This window comes from Pipistrellus kuhlii, unplaced genomic scaffold, assembly GCF_014108245.1.
Source record: "Pipistrellus kuhlii isolate mPipKuh1 unplaced genomic scaffold, mPipKuh1.p scaffold_m20_p_98, whole genome shotgun sequence".
NCBI lineage: Eukaryota > Metazoa > Chordata > Mammalia > Chiroptera > Vespertilionidae > Pipistrellus > Pipistrellus kuhlii.
Window position 1 is genome coordinate 648,971 of NW_023425604.1, and position 19,030 is coordinate 668,000.

At 38.7% G+C, this 19,030-nt stretch overlaps 1 protein-coding gene across 11 annotated transcripts in view; it reads left to right on the forward strand.

Annotated features, from left to right (window-relative positions):
• LOC118714116 (gamma-taxilin) overlaps positions 1-19,030 on the forward strand; it is an 84,323-nt gene that overhangs the window by 13,564 nt on the left and 51,729 nt on the right. For 10 of the 11 annotated variants that reach the window (XM_036429039.2, XM_036429044.2, XM_036429041.2 and 7 more), the window contains 2 exons: positions 9,639-9,939; positions 11,601-11,692. In XM_036429039.2, the coding sequence (XP_036284932.1) occupies positions 9,654-9,939; positions 11,601-11,692 (378 nt within the window). In that variant the 5' untranslated portion in view covers positions 9,639-9,653. The remainder of the gene's footprint in view (positions 1-9,638; positions 9,940-11,600; positions 11,693-19,030) is intronic. The other variant, XM_045578367.1, reaches the window with a different exon arrangement.

Genomic DNA, 19,030 nt, shown 5'->3' on the forward strand with positions numbered 1-19,030 from the left:
TACTCTCTTCCCCCCAAGCTTAGTTGCCCCCACCTGCTCCCTCTGCTGATCTGGTCACCCCCAACTACCCCCTTTGCCAGCCTAATTGCCCCTCATTGCCCCACCTGCCAGCCTAATCGCCCCAACTTACCCCTCCCGCCGACCTGGTACCTCTTCCCCCAACTGCATCCTCCCCTATCTGCCTGGTAGTCCCTAACTGCTCCCATCCCTGCTAGCCTGGTTGCCACTTACTGCCCTCCCCCCCTTGCCAGCCTAGTCACCCCAAACTGCCCCCTCTGTTGGTCTGGTCGCCCCTAATTGCCCCTCCCCACCATCGGCCTGGTCACCCCCAACTACCCCTATTGGCCTGATCTCCTCCAACTGTCCCTCTCCCCAGCCAGCCTAGTTGCCCCTAACAGCCCCCCAACTGGCCTTCAGTTGTTTGGTAACCCCACACAGCCTGCTTGTTCAGTTGTTTATCATTCCTCACTATAACAACCTCACTGGCTTGGTTGTAGACAGCCATCTTGAGAGGGTGAAAGGGTTAATTTGCATATTACCTCTTTATTATATAGGAGTATTACTTAACTAGAGGTCCAATGCACAAAATTGTGCAAGAATAGACATTCCCCCTGGCTACCAGCATTAGCTTCCCTCTGGCACCTAAGACCCAGGCTTCCCTTGCAGCCCCAGCTTCATTTGGAAGGTCATCCAGAAGGATCTCCAGAAGGATGTCTGGTCTAATTAACATATTACACTTTTATTATTATAGATGCTATTTAAAATTAAGCCCTGTTAGTGAACTTGTTTTAATATGTTATGTTAAAATCCAGTGGTCTGGGGTTTTTGCTGTAAGCAGATCTTATATGTTTCAATCATTTTGTAATGCATTGTCATATGGAAAAGAATGATTTGGTGATTTGTATAGATCTTCCAGATACTGTTATAAAATATTAAAAATTACATTTCTTAATATCAATACCAATCACATCAGAAAAGTTTTAAATACTGAGAAGCTGCCAAAATCATTGTGGCTGACTGAAATGTCCTAGAATTATAGTTTTCATTTGAAAGTTGGAATGTTATTATAACACATTATTAAGTTATTTATATTGATGGACTTACTCATTTTCTAGAAATAGGTCTGGGAAATATCCAAATATCAATAATTATTGAAACAAGAAACTAGGAAGGTTTTAGAGAGTTTAATTTACTTATAGACAACTATTTTTTAATAGTTTTTGGATGCTGAGAAAAGTTCAGAGATAAAATTGTAGTATGTTTTGTTTTGTATAAGTGTCTTCATTTATACTTGTTTTCTGAACCTCTGTGTCTAAAGTGTCATGTAAAGAGAACCAGATAGTATTTGCATTACTGAAGAATAATCCTTAGCTTAGAGAATTTTTATAATGTGTGGTGTGATAGGCTGGATAGTGATTGCTCAAATATATTCATGTCTTAAGCAGGGAAATGTGAATGATCAAATTGGACAAAGGGACTTGCAAAGATGTGATTGCATAGACTAGGATTTTGATATGTAACCGTAAATTATTTGAGTGGACCAAGGAAATCACAATGAGTCATAAAAATGAAGGAGGAAGAAAAGTGTGAGATCCAAAAAAAGATGGCAATTAGGCATAAAACTTGATTCACCATTTCTGGATATGAAGATGAAGAAAGGGGTCAAGGAGTGCAGGTAACCTCTAGAAGCTGGAAAATGTAAGGGAACAGATTCTCTTCTAGAGCTTCCAAAAGGAATGTAAGTTAAATAAGACAAGCCATTAAGCTTGTGGTAATTAATTAGAGGCAATCAGAAACATATTGACAATAAGTAAAACTGCCCATTGCTTTAAAAATATAATAGAAAACATAATCTGTTTTCTTCCAAAACTGTTACTCTGTGGGCATCTTTGAAAAGATATTCAGAAACAAAGACAATCTGTGAATGTATTTAAAGGGGAAGCAGAAACACTGTATGAGTCTTGGTGAATTTTCCCTAGAGTATACAATTTAAGGCCAGAGTGTTTAATCTGACCAACATAAGTTGGAACCAGATTTGTTCATAGAATACCCATCAACAAGCTTCCAGCTTTATCTTCGTAGTTGTAAACCAAACTAGCCTAACAAATATCATAAACAGAGTCTACCTTAGAAAGCAAGATGTCTTTCTCTTAAGACTCCATATTGATGTTTTCAGTTGATCCAAGTACAACAAGATGTTTTCAAGAAGAAAGTGGCAATTTTATCATTACTAGGAACAATAGCCATAGAGTTGAGACTGACCCAAATGCTATCCATTTTAGCTAAAGTTACAGATAGATCCTATTCTACTTTTTGTTGGTGAATGCCTGCCATTTTGAGGGAATCATTTGTCTCTCTAGCCATTTTTTTCAGAATCCATGGTATTCTTATTTTGTAGAGCAATTCACATTAATTGAGGGCTGCAGGAATACTGGTGTTATATGCTAAACCAGGGGTGTCGAACTCAATCAGAGAAGGGGCCAAAATCTAAAATTTAGCCTAAATCGCGGGCCGAATGGTTTACTGAACAGTCATAAACTGACAATGTTAACCAGAAATGTGAATTTAAAATGAGTGGAACAATCTTTTCCTTAACAGTGCTGTTAACCAATTCACATGCTATCAAGCAAAACAGTAATATTGGTATCAAGCAAAACAGTAATATTGGAATGTACCTAAAATGCTCATTGTTTTGTTTTCTGGCTAGATGTCTGACACCGTTTTCCCCGGATCAATGAGTCAATGATCGGTTTTATTTCTTGGGCTGTAGCAACCCGCAAAACAGCATGGAGGTTGTCATCGGTAATGCGTGATCTGTGCTTGTTTTTGTTCAGATTCATTATTGAAAACATCTGTTCACAAAGATAGGTGCTCCTGAACATGGATAGAATACGGCCAGCATGAAGTCGGAGCTCTGGCATTGAGTCAGGGGGCAGTAGAGGGTAGAAGTCCTCAATTTCAACATCCTGAAACCTTGATTTCAGGCCACTGTCCGACTGAAGCTCGATTATCTCCATCTGAAGGTGATGGGACACATTGTTGACATCAACTGTAAAAGGATTGGCAAAGATGTCAAAGCCTGAGTGCTATGTTCTAAAGTCAGAGAAGCACCGCTCAAATTCACTTAGTAAACGGCTAACTTTGGTAGCCAGCCGACTGCAAGGAAAGGTATCAGAAATAGTGGTTGAGATACTCAAACAAACGGGAAAGTGGACAAGATTGTCCTGTTCCAGTTGGGACTTCCATAGTTGAAGTTTACGCTGGAATGCTGTGATCATGTCAGACATCTTCGTGATGACTTGTTTGCGTCCCTGCAGCTTCAGATTCAGTTGGACGAGATGCTCGCGTATGTCACACATCATAGCAAAATCACATAGCCAGGCGGGATCCGACAGTTCAGGCAAGGGCTTTCCTTTACTTTCCATGAAAAGAGCAATTTGTTCTCTGAGCTCAAAAAATCTTTTGAGGACTGCGCTCTTGCTCAGCCATCTTACTTCTGTGTGGTATGGCATGTCTCCATGCTCTGCACCCACCTCCTGTAAAAACTGCTGGAACTGGCGATGATTCAGGCCATGTGCCCATATAAAGTTAATAGTTTTAATGACTGTGGTCATTATGTCATTCATGTCCAGAATTTTTCCACACATAGCCTCTTGGTGGATAATGCAATGATAAGTAATCAAGGGTGTGTGGCAGTGACTTTTTTGCATTCTTTCCTTCATTAGTCCAACCAAGACTTTCTTTTCTCCACACATTGAAGGTGCGCCATCGGTAGTTAGCCCCACCAACTTTTCCCAGGGTAATTTAAAATTATTTATAGATTTCTCCACAGCCTCAAATATATCTCTACCAGTCGTTGTCCCATGCATGGCAGCTATATCCAAAAGTTCCTCAGTGACAGAGAGGTCGGTCTTCGTAGCACATATAAAGATGGACAGCTGCGCTGTATCAGTGTTGTCTGTGCTTTCATCGATAGCAAGTGAAAAAGCGAGATAACTGCATGCCTGTTCAGCCAGCTGTGATGATAGATTTCCTGAGAATTCTTGAACTCTATCTGCAATGGTGTTTCTTGACAAACTGACATTTTGAAAACTCTGTATCTGGTCTGGGCATACTTGCTCACACACTTTTAGCATGCATTGCTTCAAAAAGGCACCCTCTGAAAAACACCTTGAAGTACGGGCAATTTCTTCAGCCACTATAAAGCTTGCTTTCACTGCAGCATCATTTTTCGCTGTAGCCTTTGTAAACATTTGCTGCTGTGATTGTAGTTTGCCTTTTAGTTCTTTAACAATTTTATGCTTTTCTTCCAAAGTCTATTTGCCATACTTAACATTATGTTTGGTGTCAAAATGACGACGTATATTGTACTCTTTCATCACCGACACTGTCTCATAACACATTATACACACTGGTTTGCCCTCTCTAAGCACAAACATGTATTCATTTTCCCATTTGTCATTAAATTGTCTGCCTTCACCGTCAACTTTTCTTTTCCTGGACATTTTGGGATCAATATTGGCAGTAAAAGATGTAGTTTATTGGAAATCTGCATTAGAAGGAAAAAGTTGAAAACTGCACAGGGATAGCTTGATTTGGCAGATGGAGTGGAGAAAAAAAAAGTCAGTCAATAAATGCCTGGCTGGGTACGGATAGCAGATTCTGTTGCGATTTTTATGCCTGCACTTTATGCCAGGAACTGGCAGCTTCTGCTGTGTATATTTTATGCCCGCACACTCACTCTCTCCTCTGCTCTGCCACCCGCACAACCACATCGGATGCCAGACTATAGGTCATGCCTCCTGAATCTCGCGTGACTTGTTATCTATGTGCATGCGTAATAGATAGCAAGTATGGCGGCCGGCGAGATCACAAGCCTCCTATGTCACCGCGTGTCATTTTGATGGAACACAGCGGAGTGCAGTGATGACAGTGCGGTGCGGGCCACATTGCAAGACTTGGCGGGCCGGATTTGGCCCGCGGGCCTTGTGTTTGACATGTGTGTGCTAAACACTTGATAATCCTTTTTGATCATCTTTTAGGGTAGAAGACAGTGTTTTCTGGAGGCGTGCAAGTTAATGCTTGACTTTCATGTAAGAAGGGCCACATCTGCTACATTTGGAAAGAAAGTATTGTTTATAATTGTTGGAGTTTCTCAACTGAAGTTATGTCCATGTTCTCATTATGTGCATGTCTAAAATACCTTATGACATGGCTCCCTGGCCAACTTGTAAGAATGAGGATTTCTAGTTGAGTAATTGAATCCCATCCTTCTCTATTTTGGGCCACTCAATCCAGTATGTCCTGTCTGCTCAGACACAAGTTAAATGACATTTATCTATTTTTGGAATGGCTTGGCAATAAATAGAGTAATGAAGGTGGGACAGCCATTCAGTGATGTTGATAAGCATTTTATTTGGAAGGTGTAGAAGCTGGGGCATCTAGGGCTTTTTCCAGTTGAGGGGCAATCTGACTGAAAGAGTCATCAATTTGTTAAACCCAAGGGTCCTAGCAACAGTTTTGGAAAGCCATATTAAGTGGTATATTTTTATAAGGAATACTTCAGGGGAAGTTTTGAAAGACACAGGATGATTAATGTTTATTCTCCCTTTGCACTCTTTGAGTTTAACATATTACTTCTCCAGTGCTTAAATTTTTTTTTTTTTTTTTTTTACCTCCCACGAGTGTCTATTTTCAGTAACTATAACTTCACCTTTTGTTCAGTCATTCCCTATCACAGCAGTCCTTTTGTGTAGAAAGGTTATATTGCCCTTACAGAGATCCATATGTCTTCCTTTTAATCTGTGTGGTCCATCCCATTAAGATTCTGGTGGAATTTTAACAACTGCTTATTATTATTCTGATCAAGGACTATGTCACTGTCATAAGACACAACCAGGTTTGAATCTTTTAGGCCCCATTTTATACTTTAAGAGTGTGCTTGGGTACCACCGGTTTTTGTTTTTGTTTTTAAATATATTTTATTGATCTTTTTACAGAGAGGAAGGGAGAGGGATACAGGGTTAGAAGCATCCATGAAAGAAAGACATCAATCAGCTGCCTTCTGCACATCTTCTACTTGGGATGTGCCAGCAACCAAGGTACATGCCCTTGACAGAATCAAACCTGGAACCTTTCAGTCCACAGGCAGACTCATACACTCTATCCACTGAGCCAAACCAGTGTTAGCCTACAGTTTTTTTAATCCACTCATCTGCTGATGGGCACTTAGACTATTCCCAAATCTTAGCTATTTCAAATTGTGCTTCTATGAACATATGGATGCATGTATTATTTCTGATGAGTGTTTTTGATTTCTTAGGAAATATTCCTAGAAGTGAAATCACTGAAGTGGGTTAAATGGGAGTTACATTTTTAATTTTTTGAAGAAACTCCATCCTGTTTTGCACAGTGGCTATACCAGTGCATTTCCACCAACAGTGCATGAGAGTTTCCTTTTTTTCATATCCTCAACAGCACTTGTCCTTTGTCGATTTGTTGATGATAGCCATTCTGACATGTGTGAGATGGTACTTCATTGTTGTTTAATTTGCATCTCTCTGATGATTAGTGACCTTGAGCATTTTTTCATTCTCTTGGCCATCTGTATGTCCACATTGGAGAAGTATTTAAGTCTTTTGTCCATTTTTAAATTGGATTGTCTTCCTGTTGTTAAGTTTTATGCATTCTTTATATAGTTTGTATTTTAACCACTTGTCAGATATATCATTGATAACTATGTTCTTCCATTCAGTAGTTCCCTTTTTTATTGATGGTTTGTTTCTTTTGCTGTGCAAGAGCTTTTTATTTTGATGTAGTCCCATTTGTTTATATTTTTCTTGGTTTCTTTGGCCCTAGGAGATGTATCTGTAAACATTGCTATGAAAGATGTCTGAGATGTTTCTGCCTATAGTTTCTTCTAGAATTTTTATAGTTTCATTACTTACATTTAGATCTTCTACCCATTTTGTGTCAGTAGTCTAGTTTCATCGTTTTCATGTATCTGTCCAATATTCCCAGCACCATTTATTGAAGAAACTGTCTTGAATCTAGTGTATGTTCTTGCCTCCTTTATCAAATATTAGTTGAGCATAACGGCTTGGGTCAATTTCTGAATTCTCTATTCTGTTCCATTGATTGGTGTGCCAGTTTTTGTGCCAATGGCACTGTAGTATAACTTGATATCTGGTATTGTGATTCCTCCTACTTTGTCCTTCTTTCTCAAGATTATTGTAGCTATTCCGCATAAATTTTTTTATTCCATATAAATTTTTGGAGGACTTGTTCTAGGTATGTGAAATATGCTGCTTGTATTTTAATACGGATTGCATTGAATCTATAGACAGCTTTGGATAGTTTGGCCAATTTAATGATGTTGACTCTTCCATTCAATGAACACAGTGTATTCTTCCACTTGTTTATGTCTTCCTCTATCTCTTTTTTTAAATTTCCTTTGGTTTTCAGAGTACAGACCTTTTACTTCCTTGGCTAACTTTATTCCTAAGTATCTTAATTGTTTTGTTTCAGTGGTAAATGGGATTTTTTTTTGGGTGGGTGGGTGGGGCGGGGATATAAAAATGCCAGAGTATACCATTATTAGACTATAGATTATCTAGGATTAGAACAGCAACCCCTATGACCTGAGGTGGTCATCATTAGGTATCCATGATTAATAGCCCAGAGAAGGTTTCAAAGGTCTTATGTGCTCGAACTACCTAGATAAGGAGATCAGTACCCTTCGTGGTGTTCCCTTCCCAATATGGAGACAACTGTGTCAAAAATGAAGAATTCCTTACTCAGTTCCCAGACTCATGGTAGAGGTTTTGCTATGATCAACACAGTGATGAAACCAATAAGCAATTATAGCAATTTAGGTAGTACTGACTTGACATGTGACTTGGTTTCACTTGGTGTGGGTATCTTTGTGAATAACTCAGATAATTCATTTAGGAGCTGTAATTTATTTCCCCAGTTGTGGTTCTAAAGAGAGAGGTCTTTAATCTGCCAGTTGTGGTTCTAAAGAGAGAGGTCTTTAATCTACCAGTCGCTGTTAAAAGTTTATCAGAAAAAAATACAGACCAGAGCAATGAGAATTAATGAGTTTTATCTATGCAATAGAGCAGCCATGCCTATTCTTGGGCATGGGCAGACCCTTGACTTCAACCCTAGCATTTTTCTACTTGAGGGGACTAACATCAGAATATATAGAGGGTACATAGGGAAACTGGTGAACATGAAGAGAGGGAGAATTGGTCCAGAAGTATAAGCAATACATGTTTTCTTTTTAGTAGTTTAGAATGCTTAGCCAGCTATTTACTTCTATGCCTTAGCCTTCACTTTACAGCATGAAGGCAAGACTGAAATTCAGACTGAGATCATGGATTAGTCTTGTGGATTATTAGCCTTTTTGATTATTATTGAAGTTACCATGTTTCCCCGAAAATAAGACATCCTCCATAAATAAGACCAACTTACATTTCTTGGTTTCCTTCTGAGTGAAATATAAGGCATCCCTTGAAAATAAGGCCCCCCAAGGCTAAACATGAGAGATTTGGTCCACTGATTCTGAAAGAAATGGAGTCACAAGAAATTCACCAGGAAATTCAGGAATTGGATTGTTATGATGATGTTCCAGAAGATGATGACATGATTGTCATTGAATAAATGAGTAAATTCTTGATACTGTAGGAATCACAGTTTGTCTGGTTTGTGTTGACAACTACCGTACTACTGTACTACCATACCGTATACAGGTAATAAATTTCCCTTATTTTCATTTAACAATAAATGTGTACCGTATTCTTCTTCATGGAAAAATAAGACATCCCCTGAAAATAAGATCTAACGCATCTTTGGGAGCAAAAATTAATACAAGATAACTGTCTTATTTTCGGGGAAACAGGTTAGTACTTGAACATGTTTATCTAAAAGCTTCCCAGGACAGCTCTCGCAAGGGTGAAATAAAGGCAAATTCATAGACAGTTTTCTTAGGGAGTAGTCAGAAAGGTTGGATGGGACTATAAAGTTTTCAAAGTAATGTTTCCTCTGGTACTATTAAATAACTGTGGGCTGCTGTCATTAGACTGTTGTTGACCTTGGGGTGTGAAGAATGGTGGGCAGGAAGTTTGAAATTGCACAGGATTCTCCTACTGAAAGCAGATGCTTTTTTATTCACTAAGCCTTCTATTGGGCTATATGTTTTTATTCACTATGTCTCCTATTGGGCTATTTTTTATTGAGCTATAAGTTTTTATTTTGTGCTGTAAGTTTTCAGAAGGTTTTGAAGTTCTTCAGAAGTTATTTCTAATAGATCCTGCCAGGACTTTATTGTTGAAGGCACAGAGCCTTGGGGTTTCTAATCCATATTCTGGTAGTCCCTTCCCTTTCTTTCCCTTTTTTGATTCAGAGAAACATTATTATTTTATAAAAAACTATGAAAGGGGGAAAAACCCTATCAAATGATAACCTGCACTATTGATCATACCATCTGCATTTAAACATGAACAAAGTATAAACTACATTGTAAATAGGAACAAGCAAAATAAAAACTGTACTTTTCTGTATGGCATAGGTTTCTTCCCTTAATTATATTTAACGCTTTTCCCTCCTTCTCCCTTCCTTCCTGTTATTCTACCTAGCTTGTGATTGGTACAATGGAAGAATCTAGAATTTGCAGACCAGGAATGAAAGCAGACATGTGTAACTCTCAGTCAAATGATATTCTTCAACATCATGACTCAAGTTGTGATGACACAGGTAACAAACATTCACTGGAAGAGGATGAAGGCAGTCACTTTATAATAAAAAATAGGAATTTGGTGAGCCAAGCATACTGCATACAAGAGTCAAGAGAGAAACCTCCTGGGCTTAAAGCTGGAATAGAGTCTTCTGAAAGTCAACAAGGTTCAGAGTGCAACAAGAACAAAGAAAGAACTTTAGGTAATACTCTCTGCTTAGTGGTTAAACATTTTTATACACAGCTCATTTACTTACATTTTTTACAGCACATATGATTACGGAATATTGCCAGGTTTGAGATTGATGTTACTTAGCTACTACATCTATTTTCTTTGATTGGATCATTGTTCCTGTCTGCTACAGTTCCATGCAGGAGGTGAACAAAGCAGAGTAGGAAGCTTAGGTATAGGAACCATGGTTATTTTTCTCTGAATAATCAAAAATTATTTCTTCTGAAAATATTGGTGGCCAGTTTTGCAGAAATGTTATTTGATTTGCCTTATATTTGATCAGTAATTGCTGTTATAACTATATATGCTTCATTTATTTATTTAAAGGATATTCACTAAAATTTAAAAATGACACATTACTTGTTTAGAAATTGGGTTAATAAGAGTGGATTTTAAGGAATGTTTTCTTCCTTACTGCAGTATTAGTTTGACAATTAGTAATTAGAATGTGGTATGTTAAATGTCATTAATAAAATCTAAAATAATTATTTTGCCATGCTATTTGCCCCTCAGTATTGTATCCCATTTATATAAAATAGTTATCTTGTCTGATTTGACTGACTTCTCTGTACATGATTATAACCAGAATTTTCTTTCTTTATTCTTAAGAAAATAAAAAGTATTTATAATCTCTTGCAACAAGACCGATATCTTCAAAAATAATAGACCCAATAGTGTTTGTAAAATAGTTTCACGTTAAATTGTTTTAGTTTAAAATGGAGAATAAAATTTACAGAAAATTTCAAATTAATTTTTAGTCTTACTATTTGCATTTAATAATTACATTCCTGTTTTTATTTGGATTTAAATTTAGTAAGAAAAGGTTTTAATGCTAAAATTCAGTGCTAGAAAATTACTCATTTTGAAGTCACTCTGTTCTCCCTTTCCATATCCATAGAAGTCTATAAGGTATACAACATATCAGAGTTCTCTTCAGATTACTAAAAAGAAAAATATTTTATGTACAAGAGTCAACACTTTACCAAAAAAGAGAGTTCCTATCCCCAGATCAAGAAATAAAACTTTTATTATTTAGTTTCTCAGACTTATTTCAGCCCCATTTTTATCTCCACCAAAGTTTTTGAAGTACTATTTAAAACTTTTCTCAAGGGATGAGCTAATTTGTCTTTCTTTTTTTGGCCCTATTCTTGACTAATATTAATATTATGCTTAGTAAATCATCAGAAAACACAACTTGGGAAAATGTTAATAATGGATTATGTGCATTTTATATACAGGAAGAGTGTGCTTGCTTTTTGAACTTTTCTTGTATATTTGTTCCTGATAGGAGGAAGTTCTTAAAAATATATTTCATCTTTAAGGAAAATATCTTAACTTGGAATCAGTGATTTGGCTAGTGTTTTTAAACTTTTAATAAGTATTACTTCTGTTTAAGGGCCAATTAGCCAGTATCTACAATACCAGCGATAGAGGATAAGTGAAGAAATTTGGATGTGGCGTGCTCAGTCACAATTTGAAACTAGTTTCTGTAATTTAGCAGGTGAATCTCTATACCTAATTATATTGCCTTAAATTATAGTCTCAGTGTCTGAACATTAATTTTATTTGGAATTTACAGATTGTATTAATTTTATCTTTCGGTACTTTTCTTTTATCTTGTTAAATTATTAGGAAAAGAAGTATTATTATTGATGCAAGCCTTAAATACTCTTTCAACTCCAGAGGAGAAGCTGGCAGCTCTCTGTAAGAAATATGCTGATCTTGTGAGTATTAAGGGAACAAGGCCCATGTAAAATGTCAAAATGTACATCTGCTTGATAAACTTTTAATATATAATTTTCATATAGCTTTAAATGTAAGTTATATTCCATTACAGTGTTAAGGAAGACTCTTAATTTTTTAGAACTTGAGTTGGTTATATGGCCTTGATTTATGATAGGATATGTTGAAACATTGTAATGCTTTTGAGATGTAAAATAGATTTCCTAAAATTCAATCAGCCTCAAACATTTCTAGGTCAGCATTTTCATTTGTTTGTTTACATGCCTCTCTTGGGAATGAATATGTTTTGTATTTAAATTCAGAAATTCAGTACATAACTGCATAATAGAGGTTAAAGTTTTAAGCCATTTTGATTGATGGTGAGTTTTATGAAATAGTCTAGCATGCCAGTTTTCAATGAGTGTGCAACTGTAGGCACATTAGTGTGCCTTAAGAATTTTTAAGACATGCAATACCTGACTAATTTAGTCAGCACACTGACCTTTTTCTCCCTAGATTGGGAAAAAATGACAACCAACATAAAAGCCTCTTGCAAACTTTTTGCTCATAAAAAGTATGAATGAGACTTATACCTATTTTTTTTGGTCAGGTTATTTGGTGTGCTGCAGAATGTAACTAGTTTTTATGTGTCATTAGATGAAAAAGATTGAAAATTTCTGCTATATTGGAATAGCCAGATGATGAAAATCAAAAGAGCAATTTTTAAAAAAAGATAGAAATAAATTAAAAAAACAGTAAGAAAAAAAATGAATAAAGGATTGAAAATTAGTTAGAAAAGAGTAGCAGAATAGGTTAAGTAATGGACTTGGTGCTGTGACAGATGCAGCCAGCCATAAAAGGATTAGGGGAGAAAGAACAGAGTTAGCACAGTGGTCCAGGGAGTGCTTTTCAAACTTGTGCAGGTCACTTTGGTATTTTACCAAATTGCATATTCTGATTCAATATGTGTAAAAAGATTAAAGTGATATGAAGTGGGTTGTAGTATTTAAGATACTGCATTCTAAGAAGTTCCCCGGTGATGACCTAATCTGCTGGTCAAGGGCTTAGATCAGCAGGTTCAGCAATCAAGTGGTATTTTATTTATTTATTTATAATTTTGTGGTGCATGAGGGAGAGCATATGGTAAGAATTGCTGAATTTGTTTAGAAAGTGATACATGATAGCTTATTTTTGGTTTAGTTTTATTTCTATTCAGAGCAGTAATTCTTGGGAATAATAAGAGGTATATATACTTTGGTTTAAAAATGTTTTAAAACACTTTTCATAAAACAATAGTTAGGATATGTAACTGAGTATACTACTTTGGGAGTATATCCTTGTCAACACATGGATATCAGAAAGACAGATAGACCCCACCCCATATAGTGACCACTTTGAGAGGGAATTCACAAACTTGGAGCTTCTCCTTGAAGAGAAAAGGGTTTATATCTCACATCAAGCACACCAGTTTTAAAGGATGCACCTTTCATGGCTTGCTGGATCTGCCATATTACTAGTCCACTAGTGGAGTATTTTGCTACTTTTCTACCTAAATTAAACCTCTTTGTCCATTTATCTTCTTTTTTTTTTTTAATCACTGCCCATTTGACTTTTATCATGTGACTATTTCAGTGAAGCTGTCTTATATATCCAAAATATCTGGCTTTGAAAAGCAGTGGAGGTTCTGATCCAGGACATCCAAAAGACTGTAGTAAATGAGGAACAGCTCTTAAAAGGAGGGGAGAACAGTTAGCTATCGATAGTTAGGGTGATCATGCCACGGAGAGAGCAGATAGGCATTGAGGGGGATCAGACCAGCAGGGGAGGGTAATTAGGAGGATCAGGCTGGCAGGGAGGAGCAGTTAGATGGATCAGGCCAGGAGGGAACAGTTAGGGGGATCAGGCCTGTAGAAGGGCACAGTAAGTTAGAGGGATCAGATCAGCAGGTGGGAATCAGGCCAAGAGGGGAGAGCAGTTAGGGGGATCATGTCAGAAAGGAAAAGTACTTAGAGCCATCAAGACAGCAACAGAGCAGTTAGGAATTTTCAGCCAGGCAATCAAGTGAGTAGTTAGAAGCCAGTGATTCCAAATTGTGAGAGGGATCCTGGATTGGAGAGGGTGCAGGATGGGCTGAGGGAACCCTATACCCAAGTACACAAATTTTGTGCAGGTTGGGTGAGTGTTCCCTTAGCCCAGCCTGCATCCTCTCTAAACTAAGACCCCTTGGGGTATGTCTGACTGCTGGTTCAGGTCTGATCCCCATAGCAGGTTCACATGGGGGGGCACAGTTAGGGGCAGCTAGACTTGCAAGAGAGGCAGTTAGGGGTGACCAGACCCTGGGTGGGGATTGGGGAGGGGGGGGGGGGGGCTATACGAGGCAACCAGGCCTGCAGGGAGGGGGGATAGTTAGGGGCAATTAGGCCAGCAGGCTGAGGATGTTAGGGGTGATCAAGCAGGCAGCTGAGCAGTTAGGAGCCGGTGGTCCTGGATTGTGAGAGGGATGTTTGACTGCTGGTGTAGGCCCAATCCCACAGGGAACCCTGAGGAGTCCCAGATTAGAGAGGATGCAGGGTGGACTGAGGGCTTCCCACTCCCCTGCACAAATTTTGTGTACCAGCTCTCTAATCTATACTAATAGATAAAAGGTTACATGCTAATTAGACTGGGAGACTTTCCAGACATCCTTCCGGACAAAGCCATAGTAGTAGGGCTGAGGCACAGGCTATTACGGACAATCAGGGGGACAGTTGGGGAACAAGCAGGTCTGTAGGGGGATAAGTTGGTGATCAGGCTGAAAAGGGAGGCAGTTGGGGGTGAGAAGGCTGGCGAGGTGGGCAGTTGGGGGTGAGAAGGGAAGCAGGCAGAATGGTTAGGGTCGATCAGGCAGGCAGGTGAGTGCTTATGAGCCAGCAGGCAGACATTCCCCAAGCGATTCTGGATTGGAAAGGGTGCAGGCTGGGCTGCTGGACACCGCCCTCTCCAGCCCCCCACTCCCTGCCCCATGAACAAATTTCATGTACTGGGCCACTAGTCTATATATATAAAAGCCTAAGCTACCATTGCAACCAAACAGGTTTTTTGGATTACCGGCCAGGCTGTCTGGGGTGACTAGGCTGACAGAATGACCAAGTGAAGGGTGACCAAATGATTGAGTAGCAGGCTGCATGGGGTGACCAAGCCAGTGGGGAGGAAAGGACAGAGAGGGGCAACCAAGCCAGCAGGGGAAGCAGTAAGGAGTGACCAAGCTGACAGGGGGCCAGTGAGGGCCAACCAGGCAGTCAGAGGATCAGTTGGGAGAACAGTTGGGGTGACTAGCCTGGCAGGGAGGACAGTTGGGAGTGACCAGACCAGTGTGGGGTGGGCAGTTAGGGGTGATTAGGCAGGCAGACATGTGAGTAGTTAGGGACCAGTGGTCCTGGATTGTGAGAGGGATGTCTGACTGCCAGTTTAGGCCTGATTCCTAGGATTAGAGAAGGTTCAGGCTGGGCTGAAAGAACTTCTCCCCATGCATGATTTCATGCACCGAACCTCTAGTATAAAAGGCTGTGTGACGACCAACTGACCAACCAGTTGGTACATATGATGCACACTGTCAGTTTAAAAATAAATGTTGACTTGCACATGCACAATATATATTATTGATTTTTTACAGAGAGGAAGAGAGAGGGATAGAGAGTTAGAAACATCAATGAGAGAGAGTCATTGATCAGCTGCCTATTGCACACCCTCTACTGGAGATATGCTTGCAACCAAAGTACATGCCCTTGACCGGAATCGAACCTGGGACCTTTCAGTCTGCAGGCCAATGCTCTATCCACTGAGCCAAACTGATTTCGGCAATATAAGAAGAAAAGTAAAAAACAAAATATCAAGAAGAAAAATAAAAATTATAACACATATGTTAAAATATAGACATAACAAAATCTATATACATATATATAAAAATTTTCCCTTTTATTCTCCCTATTTATTTATTCATGTAATTTTGGAAAAGAATAGAGAGCAGATAGGCCTTAGTTGGTGATTAAAACTAATTATGCTATTAGTAGAAGAGAACAAGTGAGGAGAGTAAAAACAGAAGCAAAAAAAAATTAACAAAGAAAGGAAAAAATGGAAGAAGAAAAATTGGCTAGTGAAGAAAGAGAAAAGGTGTCCATGGACTTGGAGGAGGGGAGAGGAAATTAGATATATGAATAAGATCAAGTTTTAACAAGGAATAAAAGAAAGGATAGAAGAAAACTAAAGCAGTAATAGGGTAAGAGAAACAGGATGAAAAAGAAGGAAAGTGAGGAAGAGAATATTGTCATAATGGAAAAATTGAGTAAAATAATGCCAAAAGGAAAAAAATAAAATGTAGAACACTAATCCACAAATAAAATATAATAAAATAAAAATAACTTTTTTAAAGGAAAAATAATAGTAATAACAAAAAATACAATAAAAAGATAAGACAAAGTGAGAAAAGAGGAAGAAATATTTTAGTTTATTAAGTAAAAGATAAAAAAAAGTAATCAAGTGAAGTAGTGAAGTTTGCGGAGCGTCAATGACTCATGGGAACTGGTTTAAAACCCCCTCTTCTAATGTTCTGGCTGATATGTCTGTTTCCTGTCAGGTAGTCAGCACAGTGTTGAAGTTCTCTGCGATCAACCTCTCCTCTGTGTCATAGGCCACAACCTTGATTTCAAGCAGGTGGGATCTCTGCTCACTTTCTTTTTCTTCCTGCCTTCTGTTGTATTCCCACAAGAGTCCATTTCTGACACAACCCGTGAGTAACATTGTTGCTGTATTAATTTCTGGGACCAAATGGCCTCTCAGTCCAATGTATAGACTCTTCTTCCCCAGCCACACTTAAAACTGGGTTTTAGGGATGGATTGTCTCAGACCAGGTTTCCTGCTTGTCTCCCTGTTCTCCCCAGTTTACACACACACACACACACACACACACACACACACACACACACACACAACTTTCCTGAAGCCTTGGTGAGCGCTTTTTATTGAAAGATCCTATGTACTAGTTTAGCAGGCAAAAGCAAGGATGTAAAAAAAAGAGAGGAACCCCTATGACTTGTATCTTTCTTCCCTGTTGCACTGCATGGCCAGTTTAGACTTTCAGGCTGCCTTTCTGGACACAGTCTCCAATGGCTGTGGGATTAAATCCAGTGCTTCCCTCTGCCAGATGCCCTGTGGACCCCTTCCACATTAGAGGACTACCCTGACTCCAAGGCCCATGGTTTTGGTGGAGTGAAGTCTTGCTCTGAGACTCTAGTCCCCACTGCACCTATTTGTCTCTCCAGCCCAGAACCAAGATCCTATCTCCAGACAATCTCTGACCTTTCTTCCACTGATTGCCTCACCAGCTGTGTTTCATTTGCCAATTCTGGGTGGGTGTTACTCGATTCAGTTGTTTTGTTCTATCTCATCTGTGAGAAGGAGCAGGACCCATCCACATATTTGGCTGCTACCCTCTCTCCTTCTGCTGCACATACTTTTTAGGCATCTGCAGCCAGAAAGGCTAGAGTCTTCTTGGGTTCACAGCTGAGGCAGCTGGTCTCTGGGTGTTGTAGCTGTAGAGTTCCAGGAAGTATAAGAGGTCTCCTCGATTGAAGGGAAGGCTGGGGTTCTGATCATAGCCACTCTCCCCTTCAAGGGAGTGCAGTCTCTGCAGCAGAGCTGGCTACTCCAGAAGACATTTTAGCAGTAGTAGATGCTGACTGGCCAGGGGAGTCTGGACCTACAGTCCTGTGGAATATAACTGTTCCTCACTAACAAATACTAACACTCACTGCACATTCATACATTCTCCTTTGCTCTCTCACTCACATTCTATGTGGCTGACTACCATCCTGTTGATCAATATTTTGGTTTTCCTCCATTTTTAATTTTTTGAGGAAAGTCCATACTTTATCACAGGTGCTGCACCAGTCTGGTTCCCACTAGCACATTAGCCTACTATTGTATATGTCCACTTTCGAGAATTGTCTGTTTAGATTCTTTGCCCATTTTTTGATTGGATTGTTAATCTTCCTTTTGTTAAGTTGTATAAGTTCCCTGTAAATTATAAAGATTAGGCCCTTATCGGGTATAACATTGACAAATATCTTTTCCTGAGTATTAGGCTTTCTTGTTGTTTATAGTTTCTTTTGCTGTGCAGAAGTTTTTTATTTTGATTTAGTCCCGTTTATTTTCTCTTTTGTTTCCATTGTCCAAGGAGCTGCATTTGTAAATATTGCTACTAGAGATGTCTAATATTTTGTTGCCTATGGATTCTACTAAGATTTTTATGTTTTCCTGTCTTATATTTAATTATTTTATTATAGTGATTACAAAATTAGCCCCACACAACTCTCCTGTAAAGCTGGGGTCCTCTGGAATTCCCAACATCTGGCAAACCAAGATATGCTGTGGACTTAGTAGTAAAACTTGATATCTAGTATTGTGATCCCTTCAAATTTATTCTTTCTTAAGACTGTTGTAGGGGTGCATATATCCTTTCTGATTGGATATATACACTCCTAGTTTCTTGGGATATAATTCTAGGAGTGCGATTACTGGGTCAAATGGAAGTTCCATTTTCAGTTTTTTGAGGAAACTCCACACTGTTCTCCACAGTGGTTGCACCATTCTGCATTCCCAACAGCAGTGCACAAGGGTTCCTTTTTCTCCTCAACCTCGCCAACACTTATCGTTTGTTGCTTTGTTGATCTTGGCTATTCTAACAGGTGTGAGATGGTACCAAATTGTTGTTTTGATTTGCATCTCTTAGATAATTAGTGACTTTGTGCATGTTTTCATGTGCTTCTTGGCCTTTCTTCTGTCTTCTTTTGAAAATATTCTGTTTAGGTCCATTGCCCATTTTTTAATTGAATCATTCATTTTCCTTTTATTTAGTTGTATAAGCTGTCTGTAGATGTTGGAGATTAAACTTTTATCAGTGATAACATTTGCAAATATGTTCTCCCATACAGTGGGAATTCTTGTTGCTTTATTGATGGCTTCTTTTGCTGTAAAAAAGCTTTTATTTTGATATACTCCCATTTGTTTATTTTCTCTTCAGCTTCCACTGAAGTTCTTTTGGCATATGTCTGAGATTTGCTGCCTGTGGATGCCTTTAGAATTTTTATGGTTTTCCATCTTATATTTAAGTCCTGTATCCATTTTGAGTTTATTTTTCTTTATGGTGTAAGTTGGTGATCTAGTTTTATTCTTTTGCATGTCTCTGCCCAATTTTCCAAACACCATTTATTGAAGAGATTGTCTTGATTCCATTGTATATTCCTGTCTCCTTTGTCAAATGTTAACTGAGCATAGTGATTTGGGTTGATATCTGGATTCTCTAT